Source organism: Phacochoerus africanus, chromosome 1 (genome assembly GCF_016906955.1).
Source record: "Phacochoerus africanus isolate WHEZ1 chromosome 1, ROS_Pafr_v1, whole genome shotgun sequence".
Lineage (NCBI taxonomy): Eukaryota > Metazoa > Chordata > Mammalia > Artiodactyla > Suidae > Phacochoerus > Phacochoerus africanus.
This window is the reverse complement of record NC_062544.1, coordinates 137,236,607-137,252,318: the sequence shown is the minus strand read 5'-3', so window position 1 is coordinate 137,252,318 and position 15,712 is coordinate 137,236,607. Positions and strand designations below refer to the sequence as shown.

At 36.9% G+C, this 15,712-nt stretch overlaps 1 protein-coding gene across 6 annotated transcripts in view; it reads right to left on the bottom strand.

Moving 5' to 3' along the window:
• Window positions 1-15,712, bottom strand: part of CHL1 (cell adhesion molecule L1 like) — a 217,885-nt gene that overhangs the window by 48,912 nt on the left and 153,261 nt on the right. For all 6 annotated transcript variants that reach the window (XM_047779306.1, XM_047779265.1, XM_047779272.1 and 3 more), the window contains 5 exons: window positions 13,136-13,258; window positions 11,917-12,087; window positions 10,921-10,968; window positions 8,619-8,739; window positions 3,449-3,633 (listed from right to left, as the gene is read on the bottom strand). In XM_047779306.1, coding sequence (XP_047635262.1) covers window positions 3,449-3,633; window positions 8,619-8,739; window positions 10,921-10,968; window positions 11,917-12,087; window positions 13,136-13,258 — 648 coding nt within the window. The remainder of the gene's footprint in view (window positions 1-3,448; window positions 3,634-8,618; window positions 8,740-10,920; window positions 10,969-11,916; window positions 12,088-13,135; window positions 13,259-15,712) is intronic.

The window sequence follows — 15,712 nt, the reverse complement described above, 5'->3', positions numbered from 1 at the left end:
CATCAGTGTAAATAAAAAAATAAGATAAATTTCTCTCACGCTGCTGAAAACTGAGATGCAAATGTCTGAACATTTAGAATATAATAAGCAAGCTAATTAGAGATGTTTATCACTAGAAGGAAAACAAAACAGGAAATTTGGTACTTATAAAACATAGAACACAGATCATTTTCTTAGTAACAGAATTCTATTTAATATCTTTATTCTAATAAATCAACAATTACTAGGTTCATCAAACTTGGCTCTAATTGCAACTTTTTGGAAATAGATTTATTTGAAAAAGAGGCTTTTTCAAGCAGATCAACGACTAAATTGCATCTGATTTCATGATATCCTTTTAAAATATAACACAGTTATGGGTATATAATTATGCATAAATACTTTCCTATTCAAAAGCCTTAAATGATTCAAAAGTTTACAACACGAACAGTGTGAGCAAGGCTTTTTACAATCAGTTGAAATGCAACTGGGGTGAGACTTAGATTTCTGGATTTAGAATGTTTTAGATGCCATTTTAATCGATCTCTTTTTACTGAATGTGTAATATTTAGATTACAGGTTCCTAAAAAGGAAGGATAGTTGTATCTTAAGAAGACATCCTGGATGTTTTTGCTTACATATATTACAGTTTGTTTTCTTATTTAGGATATTGTGGCTTAAGTTACAGAGTTTGATTGTGTTTAGTAATAAAGAAATATCACAAACAAAATATGATACATGCTTTTACTTAAGTGTAGCAGGTGTTTTCAGGATTGACTACATTTTCAAAGTTCCCAGTAACACTGTTCTTTTCCCATATGGCAAATCCATGCTATTTGAGTTTCCAAGTAAGAGACAAAGAAGGGGAAAGAAGAAAGTGCAGGAAGACAGAATAAAAGCAAATGAACGTGAACTCATCCATCCAAATGATTAATGAAGGATGTATTTACTGCTTTCACACTTAAGCAAAAAAAAAAAAAAAAAAAAGGCTCCTTGAGCTCAGTTTGCTTTTCACTTGCATGTGTGAAGAGAAACTCCTAAAACATACAACAGAGGGTACATTTAGTAGTTTCTCATTAAGGAGAAAGGATTAAATGTTTCTCATAAAAACATTATTTACATCTCAATAGTGCTAATAGCTGTTTTATGAAGAGTGAGGACAATTTGTTCAGGAAACCTGTATTCCTTTGGAGTCCTATAGTCAACATTTTAAATTGCATAATTAATTTTACATCTCTGATTTATTTTTTTCTTTTTGCAACCCTTGCAGTTCTTTTGAAAGCTTCAGTCTTAACAGTCAAGAAAACCGTGGCCAGATTGTTAAAATATTCAGCTATCGTATCAATGATCCAGCCATCTGGAAGGATTTCTAATAGTCAGCAACTTGGAGCAGGAGCAGCTAACAATTAGACATGTCTGGTTTGTGAGTATGTGTTTGTGTTGGGTTGGGGAGGAGGGGTCACAGAAAAACCTCCCTGTTGCATGGTATAGCCATAGTATGCAGAGGCATCAAATGATGACCAAAAATACAGAAAAAATAAATCTCTCAAACTCTTCCTCTCTGAATTTGAGTGAAAAATTTAATGTCAGAGGAATAGATCACTATTGGAAGATGTGGATATTTATGCATTATATGGGGCTTTCTCCTGTATAGGTTTTGCTTTTGCTGAGCCAAGGGAAATGATATTCTCATCTTTGGTTTTCCATTCTTCCTAATTTAACTAATCACACACATTGTGAGAGAGGTCTTGGAAATATATTGTTATTCCAAACAGCAGCATAATTAAGAGGTGTCTTAACATTTACCTGTGACTAGAAACTGTGTCTGAGTCTTTTTCCCCCCACTAATTAAAACAATAGGCCTTTACTCAGGTGTTCACTGTGCAAAATGAAAGTTTAAGAGGTGAACTTTGTTGGAATGTAAATGGAAGCCTTAGAGCACCATTTTGCCAAACAGAACACTGAACGAGACAATTCCTTTCAGTAGTTAAGCCCACACAGCCCTAAGTAAGTACAAATGTAGTAATCATCCCATTAATTTGGTCAGTACAGGCAACCAAACCATATACATAGTAACTTCAATGTGATTAAAATCACAGAAAATATGAGTTCCTGTCGTAGCGCAGTGGTTAATGAATCCCACTAGGAACCATGAGGTTGCGGGTTCGATCCCTGGCCTTGCTCAGTGGCTTAAGGATCCGGCGTTGCAGTGAGCTGTGGTGTAGGTCACAGACAAGGCTTGGATCTAGTGTTGCTGTGGCTGTGGTGTAGGCCGGCGGCTACAGCCCTGATTAGGCCCCTAGCCTGGGAACCTCCATATGTCATGGGTGTGGGCCTAGAAAAGGCAAAAAGACAAAAATAAATAAATAAATAAATAAATCACAGAAAATAGTCTGCATCAATCACATTCACAGGATGACTAAGTACTCTTTATATCTGCCCCACAGGCAGAGCCCTGATATCCACATATTGTGGCTCCTCATCTTTTTAAGTGATGACATCACCTACTTACTTTTATGAATACAGCAATAACTAAATCTGTATTGATCAAAAATCTTGGGGTTACAAAAAATGGCTTGAACATAATGTGGTTTTTGTACCTTTTGATAGAGAAGCAATACACCATAAATAACATATTGAGTATAGAACCTGAGCCAAGGACCAAACAAATATTACCAGGAAATAACTAAAACAATTTCTCTGACTCCCTCACTTCAATGGTAAAGAAATGGAGGTAAAGAAAGTTGAAATAAATTTGTCAAGGGTAGAGCAAGCTAATGACAGGCCTGAGAAACAAAGTCCAAGCTGTCTTCCAGGCTCCTCATGATACCTTCTTCCATGGTAATGCTTAGTTCTTTTAAGAATTCATATTATACAGTATTATATATACATATATATCACAATACATCTTTTCTCACAATATGATGATATAGGAGATTAGGTTTGTTTTTAGCTTTTTGTTTTTGCTTTTTGGGGCCACACTTACAGCATACTGAAGTTCTCAAACTAGGGGTCAAATTGAAGGTACGGTCACCGGCGTATACCACAGCCATAGCAACATGTGATCCAAGCCACGTCTGTGACCTACACCACAGCTCATGGCAATGCTGAATCCCAGACCCACTGAGGGAGGCCAGGGATTGAACCCACATCCTCGTGGATACTAGTTGGATTCGTTTCCTTTCCACTGAGCCACAGTAGGAACTCTAGAGATTAGGTTTAATCACTATTCAAACCAAGAGTGGAAGTCATCTGAGTTCAAATCCTAACATGAGATTTGTCCCTTCTATGTGGTTTTGTGGGGTAAATGACAAACTTGATTGATTAAAGTATAATATATTCACTGCTTACTCTATAATTAAAAGTTGAAACAGCTTACTTGTTTTAACATACACGTATTAGTGGCCCACTACATGCATGAATTCACTTTTTTTAATAAAAGAAAAATAAGTCAACTTAAGAAATGTACCTTCTACTATAACATGAAAATCATGAGTGGCTGATCCCAAGAAATTGTTGGCTGTGCAGCGATAATTTCCTTTATCTCGGTAGGAAACATTCTCTATCTTCAAAGTTTTGCCGTAATTTTCTTTTGTTTCTCTTCCCTTTGGCAAATCACCACCCATTTTGTTCCAGTCAACCTGTGGAGTTGGTCTGCAAAACAATACATAAATGAGCAACATTTTTTAGAATGAAAAAAAAAAATTAAAGAAACTCATAGGATACATCCCGCATTTTGTGGCTTTTAGATCTGCACTCAGAGTTCAACTGAAAAACACCGGCCTTCCCAGGACACAGACCTGCACACCACCATCAGAGGTGAATATTGTGGTTGGATAAAGTCTCCTTAATGGCAAGCAACCTCCTTTGAATAGTCTGTTCCCCTTGGAAATCTTCCGTTTCCTCTACTAAGAGGGCTAACTCCCTGTAGACACTGAATAGGTATGATTAGATGAAGGATGGATTACTGGACTCAAGTGTGCTCTCTCCCTGTGGCTGCTCTGAAAGGGACAGAAATAACAGCCCTCTAGCCTGTGTGAGTTTGAAAAACACGTTAAAGTAAGGACCCAATAGTCTCCAAATGGAAAAGGTGACACCCTCTTTAATTCTAATGGAGAGGCTGCTGGAGAATGTGGCTCAGATGTGGGCGTCCAGTGTGCTGGCTGGACCTGTGAACAGCTTGTTTTAATGCAAGGTGGGCTCTGTAGCACAGACCTGGCCACCCAGGCAACTTTCCATCCTGCCGATATAGGGGAACATAGGAACAGAGGAATGAAGTAAATCTCCCCAGCTTAGGATGATTCAATTGCTCAATCAAAACCAACAAATGATAAAAGCAAGAACAAAACAAAAACCAAACTGATAACTTGTCACACACCTACACAATGTTTTTTCCACCTTAGTTGAGTAGAAGACAATAATGAGGAATCAAACCATTCCTGTTTTCTGGGTTTAAAACAGAAAAATCTCATCTCATGAAAAACAGACTAGTAGACAAGTGGTACCCTCTATAACTTCTGGGGTTTATTTATTTATTTATTTTTGGCTTTTTGGTATTTCTAGGGCGGCTCCTGTGGCACATGAAGGTTCCCAGGCTAGGGGTCCAATCAGACTGTAGTCACCTGCCTACACCAGAGCCACAGCAACTTGGGATCTGAGCTGCATCTGCAACCTTCACCACAGCTCACGGCAATGCCAGATCCTTAACCCACTGAGCAAGGCCAGGGATCAAACCTGCAACCTCATGGTTCCCAGTCGGATTCGTTAACCACTGCACCACAACGAGAATGCCAACTTTTGGGTTTTAAAAATGATGTGTAAGTCACTGATGACTGATTTGTGCTGAAGGGTGAATTTTTTCCTCGTCTCCAGCTGGGCTGGGTGGAAGAAACAGCTTCGTTGTTTTTACTGATGACTTTTTTTCCTACTCACTATATTTCTTTTTATCATTAATAGCTAAAAGTTACTGAGTGTGTTCTAAATATGAGCTTTATTATCATCATTTCACTAGTGAGGATTCAAAAGTTCAAGAAGTTAATTTGCTTAAAGTCACTGGGGTAATAGATAACATAGTAGAACTTGAATTTGTCTGACTAAACTTGTTTTTCTTATTAGGATGTTCTATTGCATTTTTGCTTTTTTCATCTCTTTTTGCTTTCCTAACTATATATTCTTGGGATATATGCTTGTAGACAAATTAATTGGTTACTAATTAATAACTGAACACGTACCTGACATTATTTGTGTTAATTACCTCAAATTATTTGAATATTTTTAGGCAGTGGTTAAGATAATTTTTATTATGCAAAATAAGATTATAGGTAAAAATGAAGGTCTTTTCCACACATCTAGTCCCTTCTCCCCTCAAGGTTCAAGCACTTACCTGCCTTAGAGAGCCTTTTATTTTAGCAGGCTTAGAGCACATGGCACACTCCTGCAGGAAACAGTAATGATGTTCAGACAGGCAACTGTGAGGGTATATTAGCTGTTGGCTTCCTGAGCACACCACACAACAGGATGCATAACCCATGACTCCTAACTGTTTGCTTTGCACTCCATCTGTCAAAGTGGCAATTTGCCAAATTGCAGGCTGCTCTGGACCTCAGTTCCTCCAAATCAGGAGTTTTTCATTAGTCTATGCTTTAATACTACAAGCATCTCACTTTCTGCAAAATATTTTTTTTTTCCTAGTCCTTGGAAACTAGTCTAATCCTCTAATACCAGTACCTGGAAAGAACAGAGTAAAATGATTTTAAACACCCTATGACCATGAGACATAATTTACTGAGGTATATACCTATACCACTGCAAGAATGTCCAGCTATATTCTTGCTATTTTTTTTCTTTCCCTTTTTAAAGAATTTAGTAAATAGTTACTATCAGCACTTCATTTTGGCAGGAAAATCTATGTATAAAAAGAAATTCAGCAGTAAACCTACACCATATCTCACATTTTTGTTCAGGTACTTGCCCAGCCAACTTTTTTTCTTTAATTTTCTTGCTTTGTAATAGAATTGTACCCAGCTTAAACTCATGAATTTACAAAACTGAGAGAAAAGGATGAGAAAAATTTTTGAGCCCAACAGTCAGCAGAGGGATGTTGCCTTTACTCTTAATCAAGTTTTCACAGGGTGTGAGTGAGTGTGAATTGGCACTGTATGCACTTCTTCTGGGGAATGAACACCTTTCTTTGCTCTTCTGCTTGAAATTTGCAGTCATTTTAACAGTTTTCAATTTCCCCCTTGCGGAATCTGTATAATCTCAAACTTTGTCTGTGAAAGTGTTCCCATTTTACTTAGTAGTATTGATATTTTCATTGCTACTAAGCCCTTTTTGAAATAGCTACTATATCCTACCTCCTTAGACTCAAGGGCAATTCCATCCTTTGTCCACTCTGCCTTTAACTGAAAAGAATGGTTCATTTGGTTGAAATATGCTGCAGAAGTGCAATTTAGAGGTAGTTTAGGATTCTGGAGACAGAGAGGATGGAATCTCAGCCTCTGCTTTACACCAAGCACGAAGAAGTGAATTCAACTCTCTGGCCTAATGTGCCTAACCTGCAAATGAATTGCAGTGAGGATAAAATGAGCCAATGTATGTAAAGTGTAAAACAGTGTCTGACGCATAATAAAAAGTACAATGTCTTAGTTATCATTACGCTTGTTACTGCAGAAGCTTTGCAGTTTAAAACTTCTTGGAAGGAACTTTTTCAAGGACTCTAAAAATTTTACAATGTATCACCTTCACCTGAAACAGAACTAGATCAGATAGAATTATCAACACAAATACGGGGTGAGTAAGAAGAAACCACTTCAAGTGAACCTCTTCTGACAAGGGAACGGGAATCCTCAAGTCCCAGGGGCAGCACATACTGATGTTCACTTTTCTTTTTCTATATTGCTTCCTGACATCATATTTTATAAAAAGCACATGAGAGCCTTTGTCTTATATTGAAGACAATCCATGTAGTTGCCAGCCAACTCAAGAAGTAAATGATGGTATTTGTGGGGAATAGGAAAAAAAAAGGATTAGTGACATATTCTCCCTGCCTAAACAATCCACCAAGAATAGTGATGAATCCTGAAAGAATTCCATTTCTGCCACTATAAACTCATGTGGGTAAGAACAGAAGAGCAGGCAATTACTGACACAATTCAAACTAAACCTGGGGCTTTCATCTCCTCACATAATATAGAGACCAAACTTTCCAACAGAGGCTGTGCCACTGCACTTCAGATTAATTTACGGCAATACACCTTGGCAATTTAAGACAGAAAAGCAACCCAGATTTTTGTGCTGAATGGAAAGAGACATTTACAAAGCTTAAGGGTTGTAAACCATTAAAATTTGTTCCTTTTCTTCATAATCCAATTTAAAACCACTCATTTGGAATATACACTGAATTGTGAATGAGTATGAATTTCAAATCCTCGTCCACAAACCAAATGTCGAGCTGTAAAAAGCCCTTAGTTTACAAACTGATTATGTAAACATGGGTGCTAGGAAGGTGGAGTGTATTTTCCCACAGTACTCTGTGGGAAATGACAGTGATGAGTAGGTAGTGGTAAGCATAGAGATGATGATAGATGATGTATGACCAAGTATTACATAAGATAGCCCTTGTTTACACAGACTTACATGGTAGTTACTCAGTAAATGTCTCAACTTCAAGAAATGACCAAGTGAAGATTACTTAGGCTTTTCTTGGGGGTTCTGGAAAAGTGCATTGCTTTTTCAGGTATGAAAGATATTTTGTTCACTATTTCTGAGATGAAACTCTCTAAAATTATCTGATCTGGCCCTGCCTATGTGCCCAGCACAGCAGAGTCAAATGATCAATACAAAGGGCTCTGTGGAAACTGGAAAGGGAGTGGAGTTCATAACAAGCAGGAGTGGGACAAGGTAATATAGCAGAGACAGAAAGCTGGCAGCAGTAGCAATAGGCTAACTCCTAACAGCCACATGCCCTAAAGTGTGGCATTCATCCCTGTTGACTGAAGTAAGGAGAAAGTTGTCCTGTCACCTCCATTCACACTGTCATACACTGACAGAGCGATTTAATTACAAAACAATCTCAGTCACAGCCTGAAATCTGTAGAGTGAAGTGCAAATTACTTTCTCCAGAAATGCAGTTAACAGGAATTTTTTTTCCCTTTTTCGGGCCACACTTACAGCATATGGAAGTTCCCAGGCTAGGGGGTGAATCAGAGCTGCAATTGGCGGCCTACACCACAGCCACAGCAATGCAGGATCCAAGCTGCATCTGTGACCTACACCCATAACTGCCAGACAATGCCCACTAAGTGAGACCAGGTATGGAAACCAAACCCTCAAGGATATTAGTCAGGTTCTTAACCCTCTGAGCCACAATGGGAACTCCAGGATTCTTTTATTTTTAAGAATTTGTGTGTGTGTGTGCATTTGTTTCCCAGGCCAGGGACTGAACCCATGCTACAGCAGCAACCTGAGCATTGACAACACCACATCCTTATCCCACTGCTCTATGACGGTAACTCAAAAAAAAAAAAAAAAAAACGAGCAAAGAAAGAAATTATTTTAATATGTGTATGCAGGCCCATCCTTCACTGTTATTTTATTCTTTATAGATCCAGAGTCAGGAATGGGGTCAGGTTACTCACAGGCCTTCAGCGAAGCACTCAAGCAGCAGGGTTTCTCCTTTGAGGATGATAACTGAAGACCTGCTGCCACTCTCAGGAGGAGGCAATAGGAGTCTGGGTTTTCTCTGCTTGATTGAATTTGCTGCAATACATAACAGGAAAGTCTCAGGTTTTTCTCAAACTAAGGGAATTAAACTCCTTTGGCACTAAATCTTTCTTAAAACATACTTAACCATATGGACCTGTGTGTATGTATGTATATTTATACACGCATGATAATATATTTTCACACATTTATTTCACATATACTTCACACATTTTTAATCTATTTCCATTTAAATAGACTCCACTCTTACCATGAAGCCTGGGTTGTCCTTCAGGTGTATTAACTTTGTGTTACATTAAGTTTTATAAAGGCTATGACTTAAAACACATTTAAATTTAGAAGTTCAAACACTGTTCAGGATAATTAGTTTCTTGATGAAAGCCTTTAAGTTAATTGACAGTCTATAGTTTTATATTCTACATTTTAATCATACCTTGTCACGTTTGATGGCCATGTGTATTTTTCATTAATTTAATGTCTGTTAAGTATTTGACAAGATTCCTGTTATAATATAGCTTCCTCAGCCCTACACCCAGAAATTCTGATTTCAGAAGCCTGTGACAGACACCAGGCATGTATGAATTTATCAAGCTCTTTTGGTGACTCCACTTCAGTCTCAGGTCCTCAAAGACAAACACTATTGTGAGGAATGATTAGCAGGCATTCTCAGGAACTGAATAAGGAAATGTTCCATTTCTTAAGAATATTTTCAAATACAATGGCAAATTAGGAGACTTCCGCTTTCAATACAAATCTCTTTTTTTTTTTTAGGGCTGTACCCACAGCATATGGAGGTTCCCAGGCTAGGGGTTGAATCGGAGCTGTTGCCTCTGGCCTACGCCAGAGCCAAGCCAGGTCTGAGACCTACACCAAAGCTCACAGCAACGCCAGATCCTTAACCCACTAAGCAAGGCCAGGGATTGAACCTGCAACCTCATGGTTCCTAGTCGGATTTGTTTCCACTGCACCATGACGGGAACTCAATACAAATCTTAATTCCATTTCCAAGTGTTCACACAAATTGTGTCTCACATCCAATGTCAATGTGATGTGCCATGATATACAAAGAGTAAAAAGCTGCTGTGTTATCAGAAGAGATGAAGGAAAGTGGTAGCAGTGTACACCTTGCTATAGCTTTCTTGTGTTTGTTTCTTGAAAAATAATTTTTGAACATTCATTATGTGCAATAATTTTTATTGAGTGCTGGAAAGATACAACATCAAAGAAAATGATGTTGGCCATATATACTTAACGAGTCCATTTTCAAACAGAGGGTGTACCAAGAGGATCCCTCAACCAGCCCTGTTTATGTTACCAGTGTATTAGATATCTAAGTTAGCATAAAAGGTTCAATGCTGGTCCCAATTATAAAAGAAATATATGTTGGATTCATGCAAATGATCCTTTCTTCCTTTTTCTTTCTTCTTTTCTTTCTTCCTTCCATTCCTTCTTTCTTTGCCACACCCAGGGCATATGGAAGTTCCTGGGTCAAGGATGGAATCTGAGCTGCAACTACAACCTATACTACAGCTGTAAAAATGCCAGATCCTTAACCCACTCTGCTGGGCAAGGGATCAAACCCACACCTCTGCAAAGACCTGAACCACTGCAGTCAGATCCTTAGCCCACTACACCACAGTGGGAACTCCTGGAAAAAAACTTAAGAAAAGTTTCATAGAAATTGAGCTTGGAAAATGCTGCAAACTGTATCCTTTCTCAGCAAGTTACAATGGACAGTTGCATATTAAGCACTCCAACAGTCCTGAAAGGAAAATGATCATTTAACATTTTTAAACCCAATGCTTTCTCTACTTCTGTTAACACAACCATTTATTTTTCCTTCATTTAACAGCTCTGAATCAAACTGATCAACTATGAGGAACATTTTAGGAGACTCATAATCATCACTGGATTAAAAATATAGTTATATATGTGTATGTATAATTCTGTCATCTATAAGTATATAAGCTAATTTATACAGTTATACATCTATAAGTATATAAGCTAATTTGCACAGTTACGACTGTAATATATCACTCCTTTTACATATATTTAATGAAGATAAGAGGGAATAGAACCTGTTAAGGGGTTTCTGTACTAGGAATGTTAGTATTTTAATAAACTCATGAAGATATTAAAGGGAAAATTCAAATTCTGAGATGACAATGAACTATCACACATGAAAATAAATGTCAACATTCTATGTCATCAACTTACCCTTGGAACCAATTTCTGTGGATGAACTTGAGTCATTAGCATGCTTTACTGAAATAAAAAAAAAAAAAGGAAGAAAAAAACTCACAAACATAATGGTTGATGCTGACATCAAAATAGAATGAGAAGTCATAGTTTTCTCTCTGAAAAATTACAAAATGAGATATAACCATGCTTCACTAGAACATTACCTTTGGGAATATAGTTGAAAACTATTCATAATGAGCTAAATCTTGAAATACCACAGATGAAATCCAGGCGGAAAGGATAAAATTATAGCTCCATTAAAGAGAACTCAGGTTGCCAAAAGGATGCTATAGTGAAGCCCTGGCAGAGTGAATCTACACACAACAATGAAAATATTATGAACCAAATTAGACAATGGAATGGTCATGCCAACTTCTGATTTTACCAGAGCCAATTATTCAGTCAGTGAACTGCTGGGATTATCTCCACCCTTTGAATCTTATGGTTCTTTCTCTCACTAATAATGACTGTTTTCAATTGTAAAAATATAGACTAGCATTGGCAGAATCAATTAGGAAAAAGAAGCAATTTGAATAACTGCCAATTTGGGAAGGACAAAAGAGCTTGATGCAATAAAAATTATATTGCTTCTTTTTCTTTTTGACTCTGTTATTTTCTCCAATATTTTTAGTCTTCTGGTTTATCCAAAAATCACAGACTCGGAGCCTGACAGTTGCTGAGAAAATCCTGGAATTTCGTTGTGGATTTCACCTGGGAACATAACCAGACCCTCTAGACAGCAAGTGAAATACATTTGTACTGTGAATTGAGATTTGATTTTCTGGCTGCAGGAGACAGAAAACAGTAGATGTGCAGCTGCAGACGTCTCTTTCATCTGGATGAAGTCTCTAGAGTTGAACTAAACAATGGTGGAAAATATCAATCCAGTTTTAGCTGGCTTCAACGAGAAGAAAATTATGGACACATTAGTATTCTGCATTCATAATGGCATGATAAATTATTTGGACTTACAACTGTTAACGGTTAGTTTCATTGGCATTTTCTGCACAATAGTCCTTAATCTTGGGAATGCAGCAAAGCAACAGTAATCATTACGGCTGTCTTTTTCTTCCACATTTGCGAAGTACAAATCTCCCTTTTGGCTCATGTATACTCTTTCATCTTGCTCAATGTGTTCTAATTCTGGAAAGAAACATTTTGTCATTAAAAGGGGCAATCGTCACTTATTGTGCCTCATTTCCTTTTTTTTCTTTCATTTTCTTTCCTATTACTTAATTCAATTTTATTTTTCATGCCAGCTCTTCCTATTCCTTTCAAGTCTGGTCTTACTTGAGAAGCAATGTGTGAGTAAGAAGTAAAAGACAAAATACAACAAAACATGTCTTTCACCAGGATGCTGGTGGGCAACTAGTCTTGGCATTTTACTTCTCCTTACCATCTAGGATTCTATATCTCCTCTGTAGATGCATATTGGCCTATCTGTAAACTGGTCCAATTTAGATTATGGTCTAATTATTAATCTTATTTTATTAGGATATTTCTTTAAAACAGATTTCCACAAAAGTGAGATATTAATCTCTCTTTCATGGCTACACCTTGGAAAGTTCTAGGATGAATGGAGTCTGCAAATTTGGCTGCAGCCAAGAGTAAGCTTCTTTTGCTTTCTTCCAAGTACAGTACAATTATTATTTTTGTCTGTGGGCCACAATGAGAAATCACTTAGAGAGCAGCACTAAGGTACATGTCAGAAGCAGATTTTACAAGTCAGAATTCCAACTCAAGAGTTGTTAAAAGTTTGTGGCAAATTAAAAACAAAAATTAAGACTAATTACTACAGGCGTCATGGTATGAAGTGGGTGCAATATTATTAAAATGTAAATATAAGGCTTGCAACACAGATACAAGCCATCCTCAGCTTCGACATGGATAATATCCCAAAGGTAAGTAAGTTGTCTGAAATATAAAAAGTATTTCCTTCACAGACATACTTTATCATATCAATATCCTCTACTCTTTCCAGATAAGTAAAAAATCAATAAATATATTGTAGTTTTCTAGTGCTTTCATGCATATTTAGGACTTGGATCAGATTATCAGTATGGTTTTAAAAATCCATTTGATTCCACACTGATAACCTTTTATTAATTTTTTTGTCTTTGGTTTCAGTCTATAATCTGAGATAATGTATGAAGTTAAAAATGTCCCCTAACAAGAACAGAACATTTCTTACCAATATTCATCCAATAAATGTGTAAAGGTGGGAGGCCTTTGGGAGGGTTGCATGGAAGGACAATTGAATCACCCTCCTCCACTTCAAGAGGGTCGATTTTTTCTTTGGGGAATTTTGGAACATCTGGTAGAAAAAAATAATTTTAAGACATTATTTAAAAATTTTGATGTTACAAATAGTGCCTTAATAAGTGCTTAGTAAGTAATATCTTAAAGTATTCTTTTTAAAAATTAGAGCATTATTAATAAATTCAACACCCAAATCTCATTTCTTGTATCTCTTCTGCAAAGAAAAATACTGTTAAGAATCTGTGGTGCACCCTTAAACAACCTTAAAAATGCCTCTGTATTTTCTAGTTGTAGACAATTTTATTATGTGACATCAATGGGCAGTAATACGCTTGTGCATATTTTTCTGTGCAGAGATGTAAGGTCTGAGTTATAGGAGTCGCTCATTTAAAAATTTGATAGATATGTAATCTTTTTTCTCTGAACACTGTGATTTATCTTAGGCAGATACTTTCTAACTTTTGCTTTATTGTGAAGCCCTTGCATGTGATTGGCAAATATGACACTCAAGAGAATAACCAAACTAAACAAACAAGTCAAAGCCCACATGAGGAAAAAAGGTATAAATACAATGAAAAGCAAACAGGACCACTGTAAGTTGCAAAGAGAGCCATCAACATAGGAATTGCTCCCAGTAAATGAAACTTTAAGAGAAATGGAATTGACTAGGAAAGGAGACTTTGCAATATTCCCACATACTACTTCTTTCCCATGTTTGAATCAATTTCCTTTAAAAAAGCAATGCAGTTACATTGGGAATAAAAGTCACAACCATGAAGAATCTGAAAGCCAGCACCACTGTTTGATATTTTTATAAAATTGTTTACAAAATAATATAACAATATTCCAAATACATTCTGACTGAACATTATTTGTACCTTTCAATTTTGTCGAAAGGGGGATTTGCATTATAGAATTACTCAGGCTCTGATGGCAGAGAAGGACCTAAAGAATAAGGTATTTATAATATTCCTGACATGATGGAATTTATTAGGAGGTATTCCATCTCTGTATTTCATTCTTAAATTGTGGTTCACAAAAAGATTATCATGGTTCTTGGTAGCCTAAACATATACTCATGGGTTGTAAAATATTTTCTTGAGAAGCTATGTGCAGTTTCCATACATTTGTTCCTTTGCCCCTCAACAGCCCACACCTTACTCTTTAGTAACTGAGGGAATTTGCTGACATTTCTCTGCACTGGCTGGTTACAATGAATTGCTTTTTGTCTACATTCAAGGACCTTTCAAGACTTAACACTGCAGGGGGCAGGGTGGTTATTACAGTGCCTTTGCCAGTTTAAAAGGCAGGTGTCAGTCATGTGAAAGGCCTCAGTTGATTCCCCCATGGTCAACTCATTCTAACAGATTTCTCGTGACAAGTCTGGAAATATATGTGAGATGGCAACCATCTTGGAATCATGCCTTTACTTGAGGTAGCATGAAGTTTCCATAAAAAGATGGGAAAGCATACTGAGTCCATTCTTTACATTTACTTTGTAGATAAAATATCAATACCACCCACTTGGTAAAGCCTTAACTTTGACTGACAACAAATGTTATGCAAGTCATCTTGCAGAAAGTATACCTTATGCAAGTTAAGTGCAGTAACTTACAAAACTATTAAGTACCCTGAGCTCCAAATTCAAATGACCTGTTTTGTGTTACGTTTTATAACCAAAGTACAAAGTTTATTGGTATTGAAGTCAGCAGGTTTTTTTCTTTTTTTGGTAATTACTGAATCTGTTTATACTCAGATACAAGAAGTAGCAAAGAAAGTGAAACATAAATTAAGAAAAGGAAGGACCATGTAATCCCGTTCTCTAACAAGCAAACACTGCAGCATCTAATATGAACACACAGTTCCCAAGGTAGAGATATAGTAAATTTGCTAATTAAATTGTAGAAAGCCCTAATTGGAGTGCCGCCTTTTCAAACACTTAGAAAAATCCAATGATTCAGACGTAGTACCAGCAGTGAGGCACCATCATCAATTCATTAATTAAATCTAGATTATAAAATTTTAAATTGAAAAATGTAATTATGTTATTCAACTAGCTTCCAAGGAATCACTAATAAAAAAAACCAAAATAAGATAAAATTTAGAAGCCTACCAAACCCGTAATCACATACCTTTGAGAGAGCTTTTAAACAAAGATAAAATTAATATTCCGAAACATGGACGCATGTTTATATATTTAATAATTTAAAGTCTGAGAATAAATATTGTAAAGTACATTAGTTTGGCAGTTTTCTTTAGGTCTTTTGGGGGGTGCTTTTTAGGGCCTCACCCGCAGCATATGGAGATTCCCAGGCTAGGGGTCTCATAGGAGCTACAACTGCCAGCCTACACCACAGCCACAATGACTGTGGTATAGGGTGGTGCACGTCTGTGACCCACACCCCCACACCACAGCTAACGGCAACACTGGATCCATAACCCACTGAGCAAGGCCAGTGATCAAACCTGCAACATCATGGTTCCTAGTTAGACTCATTTCTGCTGCACC